The sequence below is a fragment of the Oncorhynchus mykiss genome, chromosome 15 (genome assembly GCF_057628025.1).
Source record: "Oncorhynchus mykiss isolate SJ-2025 chromosome 15, ASM5762802v1, whole genome shotgun sequence".
Taxonomy (NCBI): Eukaryota; Metazoa; Chordata; class Actinopteri; order Salmoniformes; family Salmonidae; genus Oncorhynchus; species Oncorhynchus mykiss.
Genome location: NC_143036.1, coordinates 45757539 through 45779735, shown reverse-complemented (window position 1 = coordinate 45779735; position 22197 = coordinate 45757539). Strand labels below are relative to the sequence as shown.

General features: G+C 44.2%; 1 protein-coding gene across 1 annotated transcript; it reads left to right on the top strand.

The window, feature by feature from the left end:
- The first annotated feature begins 5201 nt into the window (after positions 1 to 5201).
- Positions 5202 to 21207, top strand: asl (argininosuccinate lyase). The gene is made up of 16 exons (XM_021563243.3): positions 5202 to 5579; positions 5971 to 6165; positions 7528 to 7611; positions 9290 to 9346; positions 9498 to 9595; positions 13411 to 13488; positions 16163 to 16240; positions 16327 to 16379; positions 16577 to 16639; positions 16785 to 16899; positions 16991 to 17075; positions 19769 to 19828; positions 19909 to 19992; positions 20168 to 20248; positions 20381 to 20487; positions 20588 to 21207. Exons 1-16 carry the CDS (start codon positions 5565 to 5567, stop codon positions 20730 to 20732), a joined length of 1398 nt encoding a protein of 465 aa, XP_021418918.1. The 5' UTR covers positions 5202 to 5564; the 3' UTR covers positions 20733 to 21207.
- Positions 21208 to 22197: the final 990 nt, after the last annotated feature.

The window sequence follows — 22197 nt, the reverse complement described above, 5'->3', positions numbered from 1 at the left end:
GCACGTAAAACTGCGGGACAAGATATCTTTTGACTCATTAAAACTGCCTTTTGTTACAACTGAAATCCACTCTGTCCAGCGTTCGTGATTTGGTCTCGACTCTCCAGTATTTGAACACTAACACTACTAAATATTTTGTTAGCTACCTTGGATGAATTGAGTTAGGGGGGAGGTGCTGACTACTAAAACCTCTGTTAGCTACCTGGGATGAATGAGTAAAAGGGGAGGTGCTAACTACTAAATCGTCTGTTAGCTACTAGCGATGAATGGAGTAATGGGTGAGGTGCTAACTACTAAAACCTCTGTTAGCTACCTGGGATGAATGGAGTTGGGGGGTGAGGTGCTGACTACTAAAACTTCTGTTAGCTACCTGGGATGAATGGAGTTAGGGGGCAGGTGCTGACTACCAAAACCTCTGTTAGCTACCTGGGATGAATGGAGTTAGGGGATGAGGTGCTGACTACTAAAACCTCTTATCTACCTGGGATGAATGGAGTTAGGGGGAGAAGGTGTTGACAACTAAAACTTATATTAGCTACCTGGGATGAATGGAGTAAGTGGGATGTGCTGACTACTGAAACCTCTGTTAGCTACCTGAGATGAATGGAGTTAGGGGGGAGGTGCTGACTACTAAAACGTATATTAGCTACCTGGGATGAATGGAGTAAGGGGAATGTGCTGACTCCTGAAACCTCAGTTAGTTACCTGAGATGAATGGAGTTAGGTGGGAGGTGCTGACTACTAAAACCTCTGTTCGCTTCCTGGGATGAATGGAGTTAGGTGTTGAGGTGCTGACTACTAAAACCTCTGTTAGCTCCCTGGTACATCCTGCTTTGGGTGCTTATCTAATCTTATGAAGGGGAAGCTCCAGATAGCCCAGAATAAGCTAATCAGGGTAGTATTGAAAGTGAGTCCACATACTCACATAGGCAGGAGCTGCTTTCAGGAACTCAACTGGCTGCCTGTTGAAGCTAGTGTCCCCGATTAGACTAGGTGTGGTTTACAGGAGTATTTGTGGTCCTGCACCCAGATATCTAAGTTATTACTTTCCTCATGTTAGGGATGCACACAATCACAGCACCAGATCAGGTGTTGCTGATGTGTGCTTATACAGGTTCAGGAGTAAGGCTGGGAAAGGTACTTTCTTGTATACTGGAGCCTCAGAATGGATTGAGTTGCCTCTGCCCATAAAAACAACGTCCTCTCTGGGCAGCTTTAAAAAGTAAAAATATGTTTTATGTCTTCTGTGCCCATATGAATAACCCCTATGATGTAACTGGAATGATGAGATAGATGTTCTTCTTCTCTGTTGTTGTTTTATTATTTCACTACCATACTGTGTTCGATCTCGTCTAGCCATCTTGTCTCAAGAGGACCACCAGACTTTTTTATGTGTTATCCTCAATGATTTTATTCATGTGCATGTATTGCTTTTTCAAGTTTTATGTGTGCTTGTTTTTTTTTAAATGGTGAAATGAATAAACTAAACTGAACAACTAACTATCATGGTCCAAGCACACCAAGACAGTTGTGAAGAGGGCACGACAAAACCTACTCCCCCTCAGGAGACTGAAAAGATTTGGCATGGATCCCCAGATTCTCAAAAAGTTCTACAGCTGCACCATTGAGAGTATCCTGACCGGTTGCATCACCGCCTGGTATGGTAACTGCTCGGCATCTGACCGCAAGGTGCTACAGAGGGTACTGCGTATGGCCCAGTACATCACTGGGGCCATGCTTCCTGACAGCCCAAAAAATGATCAAAGACTCCAGTCACCCAAGTCATAGACTGTTCTTTCTGCTACCGCACAGCAAGCGGTACCGGAGCGCCAAGTCTAGGACCAAAAGGATCTTTACCAGCTTCTATCCCCAAGCCATAAGACTGCTGAACAATTAATCAAATGGCTACCCGGACTATCTACATTGACCCCCCCCCCCCCCCCCTTTGTTTTTACACTGCTGCTACTCACTGTTTGTTATCTTTGCATAGTCACTTTACAACCCCCTGTATATAGCTTCGTTATTGTTATGTAATTTTTATGTAATTTTCTTGCGTTGAACCGCATTGTTGGTTAAGGACTTGTAAGTAAGCATTTCACGGTATATTTGGTATATTCAGCGCATGTGACAAATACAATTTTATTTGATTGAGGTGAATTTAACAAGTGGCATCAATAAGGGATAATAGCTTTCACATGGATTCATCTGGTCAGTCTATGTCATTGAAAGAGCAGGTGCTCTTAATGTTTTGTATACTCAGTGTATGGTATTCGAGTCTGCAAAACTTAAATTGGTCTCTTGTGCTGGGCCACAGGTTTAATACAGAGTACTGGTGACTCTTTAATCCAGTAGGGTTTCTACTAACCAAATATGGTTTGTTTTTTTGAGGTGGACTGTGTTGTACATATCTAGCAGCTTTATTCTCCATCCCCTCTATAGCCCCAATGCAATAAACCTCTAATAGACTGTACATTGGATACATATTGGCTTGAAGAGAGAAAGCTTGTCTACCTGTCTCAGCTAAAGTGGAGTGGGACATACTCAGTAGGGTCTCTATTAACCAAATATGGTGAGGGGGACTGTGTTGCACGGTCTACTGCTTGCTGGCTTTTCACTATGGAGAAGGTGGAGAACGAACTGCTGCTGGGTATGTGCGACACAGTCACCCTCCAAAACTACACATATTTGATTAGTAAGGACCCTAATGAGTATTGTCCACCCCACTTTAGCTGAGACAGGTGTCTTGTTTTGCACACTGTAAAAAATAATACAATGCAGTACTACAGGATATTTCTTAACGTAGCTCTTTATTAGCTAGCTATAGCTGGCATGTTCACATATTGCCAACCAGGATCAAACTGACCATGACCTAACCATTTGGGTGGTCTTAACCAATCATAGCACATAGCATGGCGTTGAAATGCAATTAAAATTCAGTATGTTTACACATATTCATATTACATCCCCCTTCTTTTAAAACAAAATAAAAATGTTTACATATTCTAAGGGTTGCTTTTGAATATATGCTCTGTGGTTTGAACTCAAGGTAGGTAACCATTTATATTGCATACTACACCAACCGAATCAACATAGACTCTGAAACAATGATCCAACATACTGTTACTTTTCAAACAAGGGATTCTCAGCAACTCAGCTTTCACTGTAGAAATAACATCTTAACATTTCAAACAAATACAATACCCAAGCATTTCAAGTGAACTTTCAATAACAAGTTTACAGTCTGGAACTCTTTTAGGGCAGCGATCCGCCTACACCCATTTCACAGGTCTAGGACAGCTCTGGGCTTGACCTCTCTTCCTGACCTTGTGCGATATGATGCTGAGCATGCTTCTGTGTAAGTCAACGGTTCTTGTGGTGTTGCAGGTAAGTATGGTGTATGTTGTGCTGTGTGTGTGTTTAGTCCATCACGTTCTCTTTCAGGGGAACAGTTAATCTCATCAGTGTGTTGTTATTTTGTGTTCAGTAGGTGATGACCTTCTGCGGTGCGGATGTGATATGAACGTTCAGTGTCAGCTGGCTGGATGACGACTGCTGGCTTCCAGAGGCCATGCTCCTGGATTCTAACTGACTCTCCGTCGATCAGTGATGGCAGTGGTCTAGCTGACCTGTCGTAGTATCGCTTTTGTTGTTGTTGTCTCGGTGTACGTTTTTCATGCATTTCCTTGTAGCTGACGACCTCAGGTTGCAGCTGCTGGTTGGTGCTGGGAAGGATGGAGCTAAGCCTGCGGCTTATCAACAGCTAGGCTGGTGATTTGAAGTTGTCAACTGGAGTGTTGCGGTATTCAAGGAGACTGAGGTAGGGGTCTCTCTTGTCTGCTTTTGTTTTATCCATGAGTGATTTAGAAATCTGCACAGATTTTTCAGCAAGGCCATTACTTTGAGGGTAATGCGGGCTTGTGGTGACATGTGTGAACTCCCATGCATTTGTGAAGGATTCAAACTCATTTGATTTATAACAGGGCCCATTGTCAGATATTAAAGTCTCTACAATGCCATGCCTGGCAAAGGCTGCTTTCAGCTTGTGTATCACAGCGGCAGATGTGGTGCTGTGAAGCTTGTCGAGTTCGAAGTATCTGCTGTAGTAGTCCACTGTTACGATGTAGTCCTCGTTGTTCCAGGTGAACAGATCGGTTGCCAGGACCTGCCAGGGTCGGTCTGGGATACAGTAAGGTAACATTGGCTCTTTGGTGTTTGAGAGGCGTCGTTCAAGACATATGGCGCATTTACCAACAATGTCCTCTATTTGTTTGCACATTCTGGGCCAAAACAAAATGTGTCCAGCATGGATCTTTGTCAAAATCTCTTCTCTGAGACTCCTTCTCTCCTTTGAAAATCTCTTGGGTCGAGACATACATGGAGCTTGCCTGTGCGTGGTTTCTCCACCACCACTAACGCGTTTACCCAGTCAGTCGGTTCTGTAACCTTGGTGCTCCATGCTCTCCAACTCTTTCTTCAGACAGGCACGGAGAGCAAGGGCAATCTTTCTCGGTGGGTAGACCACAGGGGTTGCGTCTGGGTCAAAGTAAATGGTACATTCTCCTGGGAATAATCCTATTCCTGTAAAAACATCAGCAAACTCCTCCAGCAAATTGTCTGTCTCTACTGGTGCTGTCACTGGTAAAACTAGCTTGATGAGGTCCATGTCTAAACATGCTTTAAGACCTAGCACTGCAGGTGCTCTAGTGTCAACAACATAAAAGTCCAACATCATGTCACTTTTCTTGTATTTGCATTTGAAAGTGCATGTGCCTTTTACTGGGAGCTGTTCACCACCATAACCAGTCACTCTGCACGTGGTGGGCTGTAGCTTGCATTCAGATGTCAAGCTGTGATACTTATTCAGAGGAATAATGTTTACAGTTTCTAGTGTCAGTGTCTAGTTTGAACTTTAGCTCTGTGCCTTGTGTTCCTATCTCAATGTCAGCAAAGGCTTGCTCTGTCTCAGATATTTTACTTTTCTGTCACTGAATCAATAAACAGTTCATCAGCGTTTGACTCTGATTGACATTTCATCTTCGCTCACTGTGTGTACTGTTTTTCCACGGTAAGCTCTGCACACTTTTGCAAAGTGATTCCATTTTCCACATTTAGTACACTGTTTGCCTTTAGCTGGTCAATTTCCTTGTTCGCCATGCACTTTGAATCCACAATATCCACATGTTTTGAGTCTGTGTCGCTCTGTCCGTTTGAAAACGCGCTCTCTGTGCACCGGATAATAACAACAGTCTTTTTTTCTTAATTATTGGTCATGATTTGTTTTAACAAAGTACTTAATGTATTTTCTTGCACATTAAAAATGGCCATTGATAAAAATTAAATATCATTCGAATGAGTTATCCACATTGCAATGTTTTGAAATGCGGGCTTTTATTTAGAAGGTTTCAACATTACCATGCGAAAGTGACGTAATTGTTTGTGCTGCTGGCAAAAGACTAGTATTTGTGGTTTTGATTCCTATCACACCATTTGTTCCCTGTCGTCGACGTTTTGCTGATGCTAGGTAGTGAACAGTCAGACATCTACGGTATCTTTGAGAGAAGAGAATGGCGAGTGCAGATGTAAGACAACTTTTCGATGCATTTCTTTATTAAAACTGTTGATTCAGCTAAACTCGTCCACGTTTGGCTTTGTATGTCCAGGGATTGTTTTCATTGCGCTGTGCAGTCAAATCAGCTGTCCAGAAGCTTGGACAACATGGGTCTTCTCTAGCTTGGACAACATGGGTCTTCACTAGGTTAAATTAATGCTAGCTTGTTGGATCTAGTGGTTCTTCAAAGAAAAGCAGCGCTGACAGGTTTCAATGTTGTTTGCTAGCTGGCGGCTTTGTGAAAATTTGGAGACGAATGACACTGCCTATGCTGTCTCTGTCGGTGTATTTGTATATCTGGCTTTTTTGATTTGTCTGTCTATCTGTCTGCGTGCCCATGCCTGCCTGTTTGTCTCTATCAGGGGAGTAAACTGTGGGGAGGTCGGTTCGTGGGTGACACCGACCCGATCATGGAAAAATTCAACGCGTCCATCGCCTACGACAAGCGGATGTGGGACGCAGACATCCGTGGCAGCAAGGCATATGCTAAAGCCCTGGAGAAGGCCAAGCTGGTCACTGCAGAGGAGAAGGACAATATCCTACATGGGATGGACCAGGTGAATACACACGCACCAGTATATTTTGTTTTATTTATTTAACTAGGCAAGTCATTTTATTTACAATGATGGCCTACCAAAAGGCCTCATGTTGGGAGGGGGGCTTCGATTAAACAAATATAGGACAAAACACACATGACAAGAGACACCACAGCACTACATAAAGAGAGACTTAAGACGACATAGCATGGCAGCAGAACAACATGGTACAAACATTATTGGGCACAGGCAACTGCACAAAGTCAAGAAGGTAGACAATGTGGAAGACTACTAGATTGTACTGGCCACATCAAATCAACAATATCCCCTAAAGTTTAAAATGTATCCACACATTAACCCACCGCGATTGACATTTGAATGGCCTTATTTTTTTGGTTATGGGGACCGTTGAATTTTAATCACACTATCGAACGCAACAAAAAGTGGGTGTGAATGTGTCATAGCCCACCATGTTGCTTTTTTGGAGTTAATAGGTGACGGCTGAAAATCTGCCTTAGTGCAGAATTCCTCTCTGCATTCACATGTGCACGGCAAGTTTTAATGTCACATGCACAAGTACAGTGAAATGCCTTTCTTGCAAACTCAAAAACCAACAATACAATAATCAATAACAATGTATTAATAGAAAAAAAACTATAGAATAGAAAATAAAGTAATTACCACTTGCCTCACTGATGTTTGAAGTAAGCATACTTACTTATAAAGGAAATATTTAAAAAGTCAGTTCCAATACCATATTTACATGTGCAGGGATACTGGAGTGATGGGGGTAGGTATGTAAGGTGACAAGGCTATATATCCTATACAAGACATAAGACAGAGTAGCAGCATCTTGTATGTGAGTGGGTGTGTGTAGAGTCAGCAAAAATGTATGTGCATATTGGGGTGGCAGGTAGCCTAGTGGTTAGAGCGTTGGACTAGTAACCGAAAGGTTGTTAGATTGAATCCCTGAGCTGACAAGGTAAAAATCTGTCGTTCTTCCCCTGAACAAGGCAGTTAACCCACTGTTCCTAGGCCGTCATTGTAAATAAGAATTTGTTATTAACTGACTTGCCTAGTTAAATAAAGATTAAGTAAAAATATGTGTGAGTGAGTGTTGGAGTGACAGTGTGTGTGAGTTTGTAGGGCCCTGTGAGTGTTAATAGCGCAAAGGTTAAAATAAAAGGTCAATAAAGATACAAGGTTAACTCAGATAGTCCGTGTAGCTATTTTGCTTAGCTGTTTATCAGTCATATTGTTTGGGGATAGAATCTGGGCACTTGAACAGATTCTATCCCCAAACAATATGAAGATGAATATGAAAATGCAGATGTGAAGATGAACCAAACTTCCCTTACGGATGACCGTGCGTGTGTGTTTCAGATCCATGATGAATGGGCCAAAGGTGTTTTTGAGGTCAAGCCTGGAGATGAGGACATCCACACAGCCAATGAGCGCAGACTAAAGGTGAAGTGTGGGTGGGGCTAACCTTGAATCGTCAATTCAGAGTGCTGGCTGAAGATTGTAACAATATTCAATTCCGGACTCCTGATTGTCAGAATTACTGTGCATTCGGAAAGTTTTCAGACCCCTTGACTTTTTCCACATTTTGTTACATTACAGCCTTATTCTAAAATTGATTCAATAGTTGTTTTCCTTCATCAATCTACACACAATAACCCATAATGACAAAGCAAAAACTGTTTTTTAGAAATGTTTGCAAACGCATAAAACCCCCCCCCTGAAATATCACATTTACATGAGTATTCAGACCCTTTACTTAGTACTTTCTTGAAGCACCTTTGGCAGTGATTACAGCCTTGAGTCTTCTTGGGTATGACGCTACAAGTTTGGCACACCTGTATTTGGGGAGTTTCTCCCATTCCTCTCTGCAGATCCTCTCAAGCTCTGTCAGGTTGGATGGCGGAGCATATCTGCACAGCTATTTTCAGGTCTCTCCAGAGATGTTAGATCAGGTTCAAGCCCAGGCTCTGGCTGGGCCACTTAAGGACATTCAGAGATTTGTCCCGAAGCCACTCCTGCATTGCCTTCGCTGTGTGCTTAGGGTTGATGTCCTGTTGAAAGGTGAACCTTTTCCCCAGTCTGGGGTCCTGAGCGCTCTGGAGCAGGTTGTCATCAAGGATCTCTGTACTTTGCTCTGTTCATCTTTGCCTCGATTCTGACTAGTCTCCCAGTCCCTGCTGCTGAAAAACATCCCTACAGAATGATGCTACCCGCATGCTTCACCGTGGTGCCTGGTTTCCTCCAGACGCGACGCTTGGCATTCAGGCCGATGTTCAATCTTGGTTTCATCAGACCAGAGAATCTTGTTTCTCATGGTCTGAGAGTCCTTTAGGTGCCTTTTGGCAAACTCCGAACGGGCTGTCATGTGCTTTTTACTGATGAGTGGCTTCCATCTGGCCACTCTATCATAAAGGCCTGATTGGTGGAGTGCTGCATAGATGTTTGTCCTTCTGGAAGGTTCTCCCATTTCCACAGAGGAACTCTAGAGCTCTGTCAGAGGGACCATCAGGTTCTTGGTCACCTCCCTGACCAAGGCCATTCTCCCCCGATTGCTCAGTTTGGTCAGTAGGAAGAGTTTTGGTGTTTCCAAACTTCTTCCATTTAAGAATGATGGAGGCCACTGTCTTCTTGGGGACCTTCAATGTGTCCACATTTGTTGGTACCTTTCCCCAGTTCTGTGCCTCAACACAATCCTGTCTCGGAGCTCTACGGACAATTCCTTCGACCTCATGGCTTCGGGCTTTGTTATGACATGCACTGTCAACTGTGGGACCTTATACAGACAGATTTGTGCCTTTCCAAATCATGCCCAATCAATTTAATTTACCACGTCTAGACTCCAAGTTGAAGAAACATCTCAAGGATGATCAATGGAAACAGGACGCACCAGAGCAAAATTGAGTCTCATAGCAAAGGGTCTGAATACTGTAAGGTTTTTCTGTGTTTTATTTTGAATACATTTGCAGACATTTCTAAAAAGCTGTTTTCGCTTTGTCATTATAGGGTAATATGTGTAGATTGAGGGAATAATTTAACATGTGGAAAAAGGTAGGGGTCTGAATACTTTTCGAATGCACTGCATATATTTGTATTATATTTATCTCTGTGTGTGTTTTATCAGGAGTTGATAGGTGAGCCAGCTGGGAAGTTACACACTGGTAGGAGCAGAAATGACCAGGTAGGTGTGGTGATCTGCTGAATACACGTTCTTTGCCTGTTTTTTGAAAGAGAAGTAACTAGTGGAGTTTTGAGATTGTTCTATCCTGCTGTGTTTTATTGGTGGATGATTGGGTCTCAGACATGATTCTGTGTTTCTATTGGTTGATCAGGTGGTAACAGACATGAGGTTGTGGCTGAGGGATGCTATCTCCATTCTTAAGGGCAACGCTCTCCAACTCATCACAACCATGGTGGAGAGAGCAGCAGTGTAAGTTTTATGTACAGGTAACTGACAAAATAAAGGAAACACTTCAGTAAATGAGGGATACACAGTATATTGAAAGCAGGTGCATCCACACAGGTGTGGAATTAACATCCCATCATGCTTAGTGAAAAAATGGCTAACTGGGTCTTGTCTGAGCGGTTGTCTTCTGAGCCCTCACTCGCTATGTACTTAATGCTGATTCATGGAGATTCTGACTTGCTTACAGGATGTCTGTGCATGAACAGTACTGATGCTTCTTAGTCCAGAACTTGTATTTATCTTCATCACTATCACACAGTATTAACACACACTCTTCAGTTATTTATGAATCAACTTGTGGTTTTTCTTAGATACACGCACAATCTTGCTAGTAAACACAGTCAACTTAGTCGCCATACAAAATGTGCGTTTTCTTCTTTCGATGACTAAAAATACTTAGACCTGGGGTGGGAGGGGTTCAGATGTGAATTTGGGCAAGCTGATTGACTGAAGCCAAAGGGCTGTGATGGATAGCTGAGATGGTGAGATATCACCCTAACGGGACTGTGAGGAAAGTTGGGTAGAGAGGAGAGGAGCAGGTTGGCCTTTTGTACAGCTGCCCCTATATTTACAATGAAAATATTAACATCCACAAAAAGGCCCGGTGGCGTTCCATTGGGTGGCCAAGGACTATCTCTGCAACTCTGTGCACTTCCTAAGCCCTGCCTGTTAGGACAAAGCACAGTCTCTAATGGAGTCCACAGGTCTCAAGGGGGAGCTTAGTGCTAGCGTGCCTAGTCTTGTCAGGCAGGGCTTAGGGGGTGCGGAGACAGTGTGGAATGCCTCAGGGGTGGCGGAGGGTCCTCTAGCTCAGCTGGTGCCAGGTCGCTGGGGCCCATCCTTGGGAGCTGAGAATGGTGCCGGAGGCTGATCACAGTTGAAGGAACTATGTGGCACGTCAGCCACAACTGTCTTTGGCAGCTCACTGGCTGCTGCTCGGGTTGGTGAATCTTGCACCGCTGCTGGAGGCAATGGCTCTCATGATGGAGCAGATGGGGACCCCTGGGCGAGGCTCTTCAGGGATCTGACGGAAGGGGCTAGCTGGGCCCCAGAGACGATGTCCGGTGGTTTCCTGAGGGCTGGAGGGTATTTCAGTGCAGGAGGCAGGCGGCCTCTCAGAACTAGAGACGGCAGGCCCCCGGGCCAGGGAACGGTGGGTCCCCCATATCAGGGGGCTGAGGGCCTAGCAGGGCAGGAGACTTATTAAGCTTACTACTAAGGCTGAAGACTGAGAACCAAGCTGAGCAGGGTCTACGAACTGGCTAGGGGCAGGGACTGCAGCCCTAGAGGAACAGCTAACTCCGAGCCTGGTGAGACAGGAGACCCATGTCCAGGTACGAGTGCAGGAGGGTTGGCGTGTAGCACTAGGGAGGGTGACTGCTTGCTGACTGAGCCTGGGGGCTACGGACTAACTGAGGTTGCGGACCTAGTAAGGCACAGAACCTAAAGCCTGGCGGAGCAGTGGACTGAGGGCCGACTAGGGCTGGAAAAAGTGAAACTAGAGGTGCTGATAACTGTGGGCACGACAGGGAAATTGACTCTGAGCCTGAAAGGGAGAACAACTCTGGACCTGCAAGGGAAACAGATTTTGGGCCTAAACCTGACGGGCTAGGAAACTGCCTACCAACTAAGGCATTGGGCTGTGTTCTGAGCAGGGCAAGAGACTGCAGACCTACAGACAGTGCACCTAACTTAGAGCCTGGCAGGGGGCTGTAAGCCTGGCAGGCTAGGATACTGCATACCCACTAAGGTGTGGGGCCGTGATCCGTGCAGCGCAGGAGACTGCAGACCTGGTGGTGAAGCAGATGTGGGGCCTAGCAGGGTAGAATACCTTGGGCCTGGCAGAGCAGCTAATTTAGAGGCTACTAATGCAAGGGACTGTGGAAATAGAACAGCAGAGGACTGGGGCCCTTGTACTAAGGCAGCAGTCCATGGACTTAACCAGAACACTGGGAGCCTGCAACTAGAGCCAGCGACTGAGGGCCTGGTACGGCCGGAAACGGAGAGCCTACCATCGGGGCAGGATAGACTGGACCTACCAGGGAGGCAGGAAACATCAACCCTACAGGGGAGGCAGGGAGCTCTAAACCTGACCCTACAAGGAAGGAGGGGAACTCTGGTCCTACCGGAAAGGAAGGGAACTCCTGCACTTGCAAGAGCTGCATGCCTTGGCTTCATCCTAGGAGCAGTTGAATCATCCACTTCTGGCTTGGGTTCCGTGCCAGGAGCAGGGAGGGCTCCTGAGGGAGAGCGGTAGGAGTCTTTGTGGCGCAAGGTTCCAGGGTAGCAGATAGTCGAACCTCGGGCATCCGTGCATGTGCCTCAAATTGCAGAGGCTCCTCACAGGCAGTAGGGGATGACTCTGCAAAGGCAGCCAGAACAGACCCCTTGGCAGCAGTTGTAGCTCCACGACTCGAGCTGAAGTTTCCTTAACTATGGAAAGTCGAGGCTCAGGCTGAGGGGGCTTTGGTGTGATGGACTGTGCACTCTAGAGTTGTCGGTCTGCTGGGGAGGTAGGCATCTCTGGGAAGCAGAAGGGGACCCAGTGCTCTAGTGGGATGTCAGTCAGGAGAGCAGCTTGGCCATTGTTGGATGTAGTGGAAGTCCCAACGGTCCTGTGGAGGTGGTGAACTCTTCGGATTGGAGGGCTTGGAGTAGTGTCTCTCAGGAGTAGCCGGGCCAAGTCGGGGAGTATCGTCGGTGGAGGTGACGATGGCTCTGGCCCGGCAATATTGGTGCTCCCGCTGTTGTGGCTCAGGCTGGGAATGGCTAGAGTACGCCCTCCTGAATTCTTCCCTCTCATAAAGCAGCTCCTCGTAGTCCCTCTGCATCCCCCCAACTGGATAGGGTCTGGTCACTCCATGACTACTGAGGATCCCTGGAATATGGGTGGTCGACTGTACCATGAGAGAGGGGTGTAAGGCCTCGCAGCTCTTCTTCCTCTGGGAAGCGACAGCTTTGTGTGTGTGGGTGGTGACAGCAGCCCCTTTTGGCATATGGGAATGCAAACTAACTCATCTGCATCCAGGGGTTCGGAAACTGTTCTTCATCTGGGTACTGGAACATCTTCACTGTAGCCAAGTCAGAATTCGGTGTTTTGCAGGAACATGAAAAACCGTTGGTTGCTAAACCGTCTCGAAGGACCATGGGGGGGAAAAAGGATAGGGTGTAAACCTGTCCCTCTGAGGACTAAACTAGTTTGCTGGGTTAGATTCTGAATCTCCACAAGGCTGCCGGCTAGAGCAATATGGATGCTGTTTTGACTGACTTGTCACACACATTACCGTCAACCAACACTATTAACATTTAGGGCCATGTATAAAAATGCTAGGCAAACCCAGTTGCCTGTTATTTTGGCTACCGTGGCTAGAAGAAGTGATGTTAGTGATTTTGAAAGAGGGGTGATTGTTGGGGTATGTTTGGCAGGAGCTTCAGTGACAAACTGTTCACGCTGATCTTTCCCGATATGCCATGGTCGCTTCAGTCACCAGATCTCAACCCAATTGAACACTTATGGGAGATTCTGGAGTGAGGCCTGAGACAGCGTTTTCCACAACCATCAACAATACACCAAATATTGGAATTCCTAGTGGAAGAATGGCGTCAAATCCAACAAATAGAGTTGCAGACACTTGTAGAATCTATGCCAAGGCTCATTGAAGCTGTTCTGCTGGTTTGTGGTGGCCCAACGCCCTATTAAGACACAGTTGGCAGTTCCATGTATGCACGCACGCACACACACACAATATCATGTTTACCTATTGTCTTTTGATCTGCAGAGAGATTGATGTCCTGTTTCCTGGGTACACCCACATGCAGAGAGCTCAGCCAATCAGATGGAGCCACTGGATTCTGAGGTACTATAGCCTCTCCTTCTGTTAAGCCCCACTGCATATCTTTGCAATGTTCCTAAATGTTCCTCTGCTTGTTGCTAAATCACAGTTAAAAACAGGATTGAGGAATCAAATATTGATGGAATATAAAGTGAATGTTGTTTCAGTCTACAGAGCATACAGTGACTTCGGAAAGTATTCAGAGCCCTTGGACTTTTTCCACATTTTGTAATGTTACAGCCTTATTCTAAAATTCATTAAATATTTTTTTCCCCCTCATCAATCTACACACTATACCCCAAAATGACAAAGTGAAAACAGTTTTTTATCATTTTTTGCTAATTTATTAAAAATAATAAAATGAAATATGACATTTACATAAGTATTCAGACCCTTTTACTCAGTACTTTGTTGAAGCACCTTTGCCAGCAATTACAGCCTCGAGTCTTATTGGGTATAACGCTACAAGCTTGGCTCACCTGTATTTGGGGAGTTTCTTCCATTCTCTGCAGACCCTCTCAAGCTCTCAGGTTGGATGGGGAGTATTGCTGCACAGCTATTTTCAGGTCTCTCCAGAGATGTTCGATCAGGTTTAAGTCCGGGCTCTGGCTGGGTCACTCAAGGACATTCGGAGACTTGTCTGTCCCGAAGCCACTCCTGCATTGTCTTGTCTGTGTGCTTAGCGTTGATGTTTTTAATTTTATTTCACCTTTTATTTAACCAGGTAGGCTAGTTGAACAAGTTCACATTTACAACTGCGACCTGGCCAAAATAAAGCAAAGCAGTGCGACACAAACAACACAGAGTTACACCTGGAATAAACAAACATACAGTCAATAATACAATAGAGAGAGTCTATATACAGTGTGTGCAAATGAGGTAGGATAAGGGGGGTGAGGCAATAAATAGGCAATGGTGGCAAAATTATTACAGTATGGCAAATTTAACATTGGGTTGATAGATGTGCAGAAGATGAGTGGGCAAGTAGTGATACTGGGGTGCAAAGGAGCAAAATAAATAATATGGTGATGAGGTAATTGTATGGGCTATTTACAGATTGGCTATGTGCAGTGATCTGTGAGCTGCTCTGACAGCTGGTGCTTAAAGCTAGTGAGGGAGATATGAGTCTCCATGACCTGTTGGAACGTGAACCTTCACTCTAGTCTGAGATCTCTGTACTTTGCTCTGTTCATCTTTGCCTGGATTCTGACTAGTCTCCCAGTCCCTGCTGCTGAAAAACATCCACACAGCATGATTCTGCCACCACCATGCTTCACCGTAGGGATGGTGCCAGGTTTCCTCCAGACGTGATGCTTGGCGTTCAGGCCAAAGGGTTCAATTTTGGTTTCATCAGACCAGAGAATCTTTTTTCAAACTCCAAGCGGGCTGTCATGTGCCTTTTTACTGAGGAGTGGCTTCTGTCTGGTCACTCTACCAAAAAGGCCTGATTTGGTGGAGTGCTGCAGAGATGGTTGTCCTTCTGGAAGTTTCTCCCATTTCCTCAGAGGAACTCTAGAGCTCTGTCAGAGGGACCATCAGGTTATTGTTCACCTCCCTGACCAATTCCCTTCTCCCCCAATTGCTCAGTTTGGTCGGGCGGCCAGCTTTAGGAAGAGTTTTGGTGGTTCCAAACGTCTTCCATTTAAGAATGATGTTGGCCGCTGTGTTCTGGGACTTTCAATGCATCCTAATTGTTTTGGTACCCTTCCCCAGATCTGTGCCTCAACAGAATTCCTTCGACCTCATGGCTCTGTTTTTGCTCTGACATGCACTGTCAGCTGTGGGACCTTATATAGACAGGTGTGTGTGTGACTTTCCAAATCATGTCCAATCAATTGACTTTACCACATGTGCACTCCCATCAAGTTGTAGAAACATCTCAAGGATGATCAATGGAAACAGGATACACCTAAGCTCAATTTCGAGTCTCATAGCAAAGGGTCTGAATACTTATGTTAATAAGGTATTTCTGTTTTACATTTGTAAAGATTTCTGAAATCGTTTTTGTATTGTGTGTAGATTGCTCAGGATGTTTTAACATTTCATCTTCTTTTTTATATTGTTACTATGCAAGTAACTATTTCACTGTACCTTTTACACCTTCTGTATCCTGTGTATGTGACAAATGAACTTTGATTTTATTTAATATATTGTTTGTTTACCAGAGGTGGTAATGTGAAGAACAACATGACCTGCACCAAATTCAGATTAGGACATCTGCCAAGGACTAGATCAAATGTATTTTTACCTGGAGTTTTTCCTCATTGTAGGATACTACTTTTAGTCTTAATCTTGGGTTGTTTACTACCTTACTCACCTTGTTTAGCACATGGCCTCACATGTGAATTGTTAAAGATTTAGATGGGGCTAAGGCTTAGAAGGGTGTGAACAATGGTTAATAGGTGTAGACAAAGGAGAGCTCTCCAGTAGGTGTGCCAAAACATTCAAGGGCCATTTTCTCAAAAGTGGAGTTACAAGTTTGTCGAGTTACAAGTTTGTCGAGTTACAAGTTTGTCGACTTTCAAAGCAGAATTACTTCCCCGTTGTTCCTGCAGTATATGATATACTATTTTCTAGCTCTGAGTCTCTACTTTTATCCAATGTAAAAAACACAGTTTCAAATGTTGCACATTAAAGGCAGAATTGAGGTGGTCGGGGATGTTGTTAGTCTAAACATATTTCTATGATTGTTCCCCAGTCATGCGGTGGCCCTGAGCAGAGACGTGGAACAGCTTCAGGAGATCAATAGACGAGTCAACGTGCTCCCCCTGGGAAGGTACACGCACACGAGCGTGCACGCACACACACACACGGTTATGTCATCTGTGAGTTAGTTATACCTTGTCTACTCTTGTTACCCAGTGGAGCAATAGCTGGAACTCCATTCAACATCGACAGGGAAATGCTGCGTCAAGGTGAGAGTCAACCTGCATAGATAATCAGCTCCTTTAAACATACATAAGCTATAAACATACATAAGGAGCCGTGAACTCTTATGAACGGTTATAACACGCAAAAGGCAAAATGTCAATTAATTATACACATGTACCAAGTCAGTGGCTGCGGTCCAAACACTTAAAAGACACACCCTATTCCCTCTTTGCCCCTGTAGAGCTGGCCTTTGATGACATCAGCATCAACAGCATGGACGCCACAGGCCAGAGGGACTTTATTGGTATGGTAACCACATTGGCTTTATTACTATTCTGAGAAGACATGTAGATGTGAAGTTGAGAAATATTGGCATTAACCGACTCACTGCATTGCACTGCTCATGCTTTGTCTCGCTCGCTGGCTCCACCCTCCCCTCCCTCTCTCAGCTGAGTTCTTGTTCTGGGCATCTCTGTGTCTGACGCACCTCAGTAAGATGGCAGAGGACCTGATGCTCTACAGCACTAAGGAGTTCTCCTTCCTCACACTCTCTGACGCATACAGGTGTGTGTGTGTGATGACTGAACTCAAAACAATATGTTCTCCTTTTTTCCTTTGTTATATTCTAACAATCTTTCTCTCTGTGTGTGTGTAGCACAGGCAGCAGTCTGATGCCTCAGAAGAAGAATGCTGACAGTCTGGAGTTGATCAGGAGTAAAGCTGGCCGTGTCTTTGGCAGAGTAAGACCCCAACTGAAACGCATTAGAACACCATTATTTATGTTATAATAAGCAAGCATCCTTTATTATATTAATAGTATTATCAGTGTGTGTAAACTAGGGATGCCCGCTATATTGTTGAACATATCGGAATCAGACGATATTAGCTAAAAATGCCAACATCGGGATCGGCCCGATGTCTGTCTAGTTTACGTCAATGTGAAAAACCGATGTCAAAGCTGACGTGCATACCTATATAACGTACTGACGCCACGTAAAATGTTGTGCTTCACCTGCAACACAGCATTCCTAACCTTAGCCCACAATGTCTGCTGTGTGTATCGAGCAGTCATTTGAAAGAGTAAGAAAATGTCAGCGAGACAACTCAAAGGTGAAATCCATTAACGCCAAGGTAATGGAATTCATTGCCCTTGACATTTAGCCGTTCTCTGTCGTGGGTGATGTTGGCTTTCGCGACTGGTCGAGCACCGGTACACACTAACGTTACCAAGTGCACTATTGTTCATATGTTGCCCTACCAGAGTTGCACAGTAATAGCGTTACTGCTATTAGCTTCACGACATACTATGGAATGCCTTTTGAGTCTTTGAGTGTCAAAAATGATAACACTATTTGACAATAACAGTATTTGAAACGTCAAATAACACAGTTCTAATATAGAATGGTGTGTGTTCTGAATTTCCACGTGCAAGCCAAGCGCCACCACTACTATCAGTAGCACTGTCAAAGCTGTACAAAAAACCCTGCAAACATCGTCCACGAAAGATGTGTTTACAATACCGCTTTGGTAACAAAGCATTATTTGTTCGACTGCAACTTCTGGGATAGCTAGCTAGCTTTAGCTTGGTAACTAGCTAGTACCAATACAACCAGCCTGAAAACAATGACCAGTAGGAACTGCAGTCATTTTCATTATTCTTAGCAATGATTTAGGAATCCTTGGAGTAAGTATTGTTGTTCACCTATTGAAATTGAACATCATTTCATGAACATAAGTAGCTAGCCAGCTACTTAACCCTGTTGCCCAAATCAAACGTTATAAGCAGCCAGCTAGCTTCATCTGGCTAGTGAGGCTCGACCTGACCGGGTTAGTCAGGTATCAGTCAGAGTAGACTGATACCCCATGTCATTGATATATAGCCCTTCTTACATCAGCTGATATCTCAAAGTGCTGTACAGAAACCCAGCCTAAAACCCCAAACAGCAAGCAATACAGGTGTAGAAGCACGGTGGCTAGGAAAAACTCCCTAGAAAGACCAAACCTAGGAAGAAACCTAGAGAGGAACCAGGCTATGAGGGGTGGCCAGTCCTCTTCTGGCTGTGCCGGGTGGAGATTTTAACAGAACATGGCCAAGATGTTCAAATGTTCATAAATGACCAGCATGGTCAAATAATAATGATCACAGTAGTTGTCGAGGGTGCAGCAAGTCAGCACCTCAGGAGTAAATGTCAGTAGGCTTTCCACAGCCGATCATTAAGAGTATCTCTACCGCTCCTGCTGTCTCTAGAGAGTTGAAAACAGCAGGTCTGGGACAGGTAGCACATCCGGTGAACAGGTCAGGGTTCCATAGCCGCAGGCAGAACAGTTGAAACTGGAGCAGCAGCACGGCCAGGTGGACTGGGGACAGCAAGGAGTCATCATGCAAGGTAGTCCTGAGGCATGGTCCTAGGGCTCATGTCCTCTGAGAGAGAGAGAAAAAGAGAGAGAGAAATTATCTATTCAATTATGGAATAGTACTACTATTTGTATTCATTTGCATCACTGTCAATTATATACTTTTATTTTGAAGGCTAACCACAAAGTCTACTATTGTGGCTAATCCTTATTGTCTAGCTTCACATAGATGGGTCTGACCAGCATTAATCAAATAAGAACTGTTATAAAGGAGGGTTATTTTAGATGACACCTAGCTATGTAGTTAGCTAGCTAACTATAGCTACTGAAACAGATTTATCTATGTTTTTGGTTTGCATCCATGAGCTAGCAAGCTTATTTTTTTTATGACCAGCACAGTGAGACAACTTTACCAGCATCGTAGCATACGTATCGATGAATCGTTGTGACATATGAAATACGAGTGATAGTGTAATCAATTTGTAATTACGTAAAAAACGCGTTAAATTATTATGTGGCGTGCAGTCATATTCAGGTCCTGATTGGTCAAATAGTGTTGTTTGTATCAGTATCTATTGTCTATCTTTTTTGACATGCAAAGACCCAAACAGCGTTCTATAGAAATCCTGGTTACTGGTAATGGGGACATAAGTAAATGCCAACAAAATAACTTTTTGGTCAGTGTGTGTAACCTTTTATTTAACTAGGCAAGTCCGTTAAGAACAAATTCTTATTTACAATGACGGCCTACCCCGGCCAAACCCAGACGACACTGGGCCAATTGTGCGCTGCACTATGGGACTCCCAATCATGACCGGATGTGATACAGCTTGGATTCGTGCCAGGGACTGTAGTGATGCCTCGTGCACTGAGATGCAGTGCCTTAGACCGCTGCGTCCGTGTGTGTGTGTGTGTTAAGCATTCTAGTACAGTTAAATAGTTAAAAGGCCACAAATTTTAAATATCGGTTATTGATATTGGTTTTTTTTGGCAAGGAAAATATCAGATATCGGTATCAGACAAAAATGTCATATTGGTGCATCACTAGTGTAAACCTGTGCCCTGTCCTGTGTGTCAGTGTGCAGGCTTTCTGATGACCCTGAAGGGCCTGCCAAGCACCTACAACAAAGATCTGCAGGTACAGTCACACGTGTGTGTGTGTGTGTGTGTCTGTGTGTGTGGTGTGTGTGATAATTATCTCGCTCTCTGACTCTCTAGGAGGATAAGGAGGCCATGTTTGACTGCTTTGACACGGTACACGCTGTGCTGCAGGTCACCACAGGTGTCGTGTCCACTCTAAAGGTGAGAGATGCTACACCTGACCCCATTCACCTTAGATGCTACACCCTAGTGCACAACACTGTACACCTTTAGACCATTGTGCCATACCTACTACATCCTAAACCCTTACACCTTAGTGCCCTACAACATCCTTCACAACCAATTTCTCTGACCCATTTCCTGTTTCCTGTATCAGATCAATCCCAGTGTGATGGAAGCTGCCCTCAGTCCTGACATGCTGGCTACTGACCTGGCCTACTACCTCGTCAGAAAGGGGGTGAGTACGAAGTATCCACTCAAACCAGGGATATGTGTGTTTGTGTGTTCATCACAATCATGGTGTGGTTTGAATTTGAACTGTTTCTGTGTCACAATTGTGGTATTAAATTATCTCGCTCTCTCTCGCCAGGTGCCGTTCAGAGATGCTCATGGTATCTCAGGTAAAGCTGTGTTTCTGGCTGAATCCAAGAGCATTCCCCTGAACCAACTCACTGTGGAGGATCTGCGGACTGCCAGGTAAGCGCAAGCACGCATGCACACACTTCTTCATAGTAACACTCTTTTGCCCCCCCACTCCTTCTTTTCCACTTCACCCTCCCCTTGCTCCTCCTTCCAGCCCTCTGTTTTCTAGTGATGTGTCTGCAGTGTGGGACTACAGTAGCAGTGTGGAGCAGTACAGTGCCCCCGGTGGCACGGCCAAGAGTAGCGTGGCAGCACAGGTGGAGCACATGAGGACCTGGCTGAAGAAACAGGTCCAGTGACCTCTCCTCCTCACCGTTTAACTTTTGACCCCAACATGAACCTTTACAAGCAACATTGGTCAAATGGATCTCTGGGGTGTATCCTAAGTTCCAATTTTCTCTTTGTCTCCCGATAACATCACATCCATGCATGTATGACTAAGTTATAATTTGACTAAAGTAGTAGTTAGGATTTGCCCCCCAGTGGTTAAGAACCATTGTTTGCCTTCGAGAACAGTGTCTAATCTAGAAAACATTGGGTTCATTCTGTAGGACTGCCTTGTTGCTCAGGCCATGTAAAGTGCCTTTTTAAAATACCGGTAGATGCCATGGTTACCACTTTAGATCGATTTAGAAAAATGGGAGTTCAAAACTTTAGTGCATTTAGATATATTAACCTCGATAGTAGTGATTTGTACAACTATATATTTCAGACAGTTCATACCTTTTTGTCTTAATGTGTTGATGATTAATTAAATGTTGCTTATTTACAAAATGTTGTCACTGGCTCTTCATGGAAGATACATATAGCGTGTTGACATAGAGGGCTAACCTTCCACTCAGTCAGAGAAGCACTGTCATCATTCAGTCAGTCGTAATTGAAAGAAGAAGAAAAGACCTGGCTGGAACGCCGCCATATCTTGTTTGCTCTAGTCTAGAGTATTGCCCAGAAGATACATATTTCCCAGAATATAAACATATTGCGTGTCTAATGCTTTCAGGTAATTGAGAAGTGTCTAGAGGTCGTTTTGGAATTGGACCTATCTTTGACTGTGAGCTCCCTCAGTGCAGCAGCAGTGGTGGAAAAAGTACCCAATTGTCATACTTGAGTAAAAGTGAAGATACCTTAATAGAAAATGACTTATGTGAAAGTCACACAGAAATACTACTTGACTAAGTAAAAGTATTTGGTTTTAAATATACTTAAGTATCAAATGTAAATGTAATTGATAAATTATAGTTAAGTATCAAAAGTAAAAGTATAAATCATTTCAAATTCCTTATATTAAGCAAACCATACAACCATTGGAATTTTTATTTAAGTCTCTAGACAGGGACACCAACATTTTTACAAACTTAAGAATTTGTGTTTAGTGAGTCCGCCAGAAGGGATGACCGTGGCAGTAGGGATGACCAGTGATGTTCTCTTGATGAGTGCATGAATTTGACAATTTTTCTGTCTTTCTAAACATTCAAAATGTAACGAGTACTTTTGGTTGTCAAGGAAAATGTATAGAGGAAAAAGTACATTATTTTCTTTAGTAATGTAATGAAGTAAAAGTTGTCATTTAAATTGTGAAGTACAGATACCCCCCAAAAAACTACTTTAGTACTACTTAGGTATTTTTTTGTACCTAAGTACTTTATGCCACTGCCCTCCCCAGTACAGAAAGGGTCAGGATTTCTGCTGACCTCGTGTAGTCAGCATCTCTAAAAACCCCACTCTGACTTGAGCCTAACCCCAGTCACCTTTATCCCCTACCTG

Excerpts from the sequence above, each read along its gene's own strand:
- asl (XM_021563243.3), top strand. Across the intron at positions 9,596-13,410 it reads ATGGTGGAGAGAGCAGCAGT|AGAGATTGATGTCCTGTTTC; the intron begins GTAAGTTTTATG and ends TTTGATCTGCAG. Across the intron at positions 19,829-19,908 it reads CCTACAACAAAGATCTGCAG|GAGGATAAGGAGGCCATGTT; the intron begins GTACAGTCACAC and ends CTGACTCTCTAG.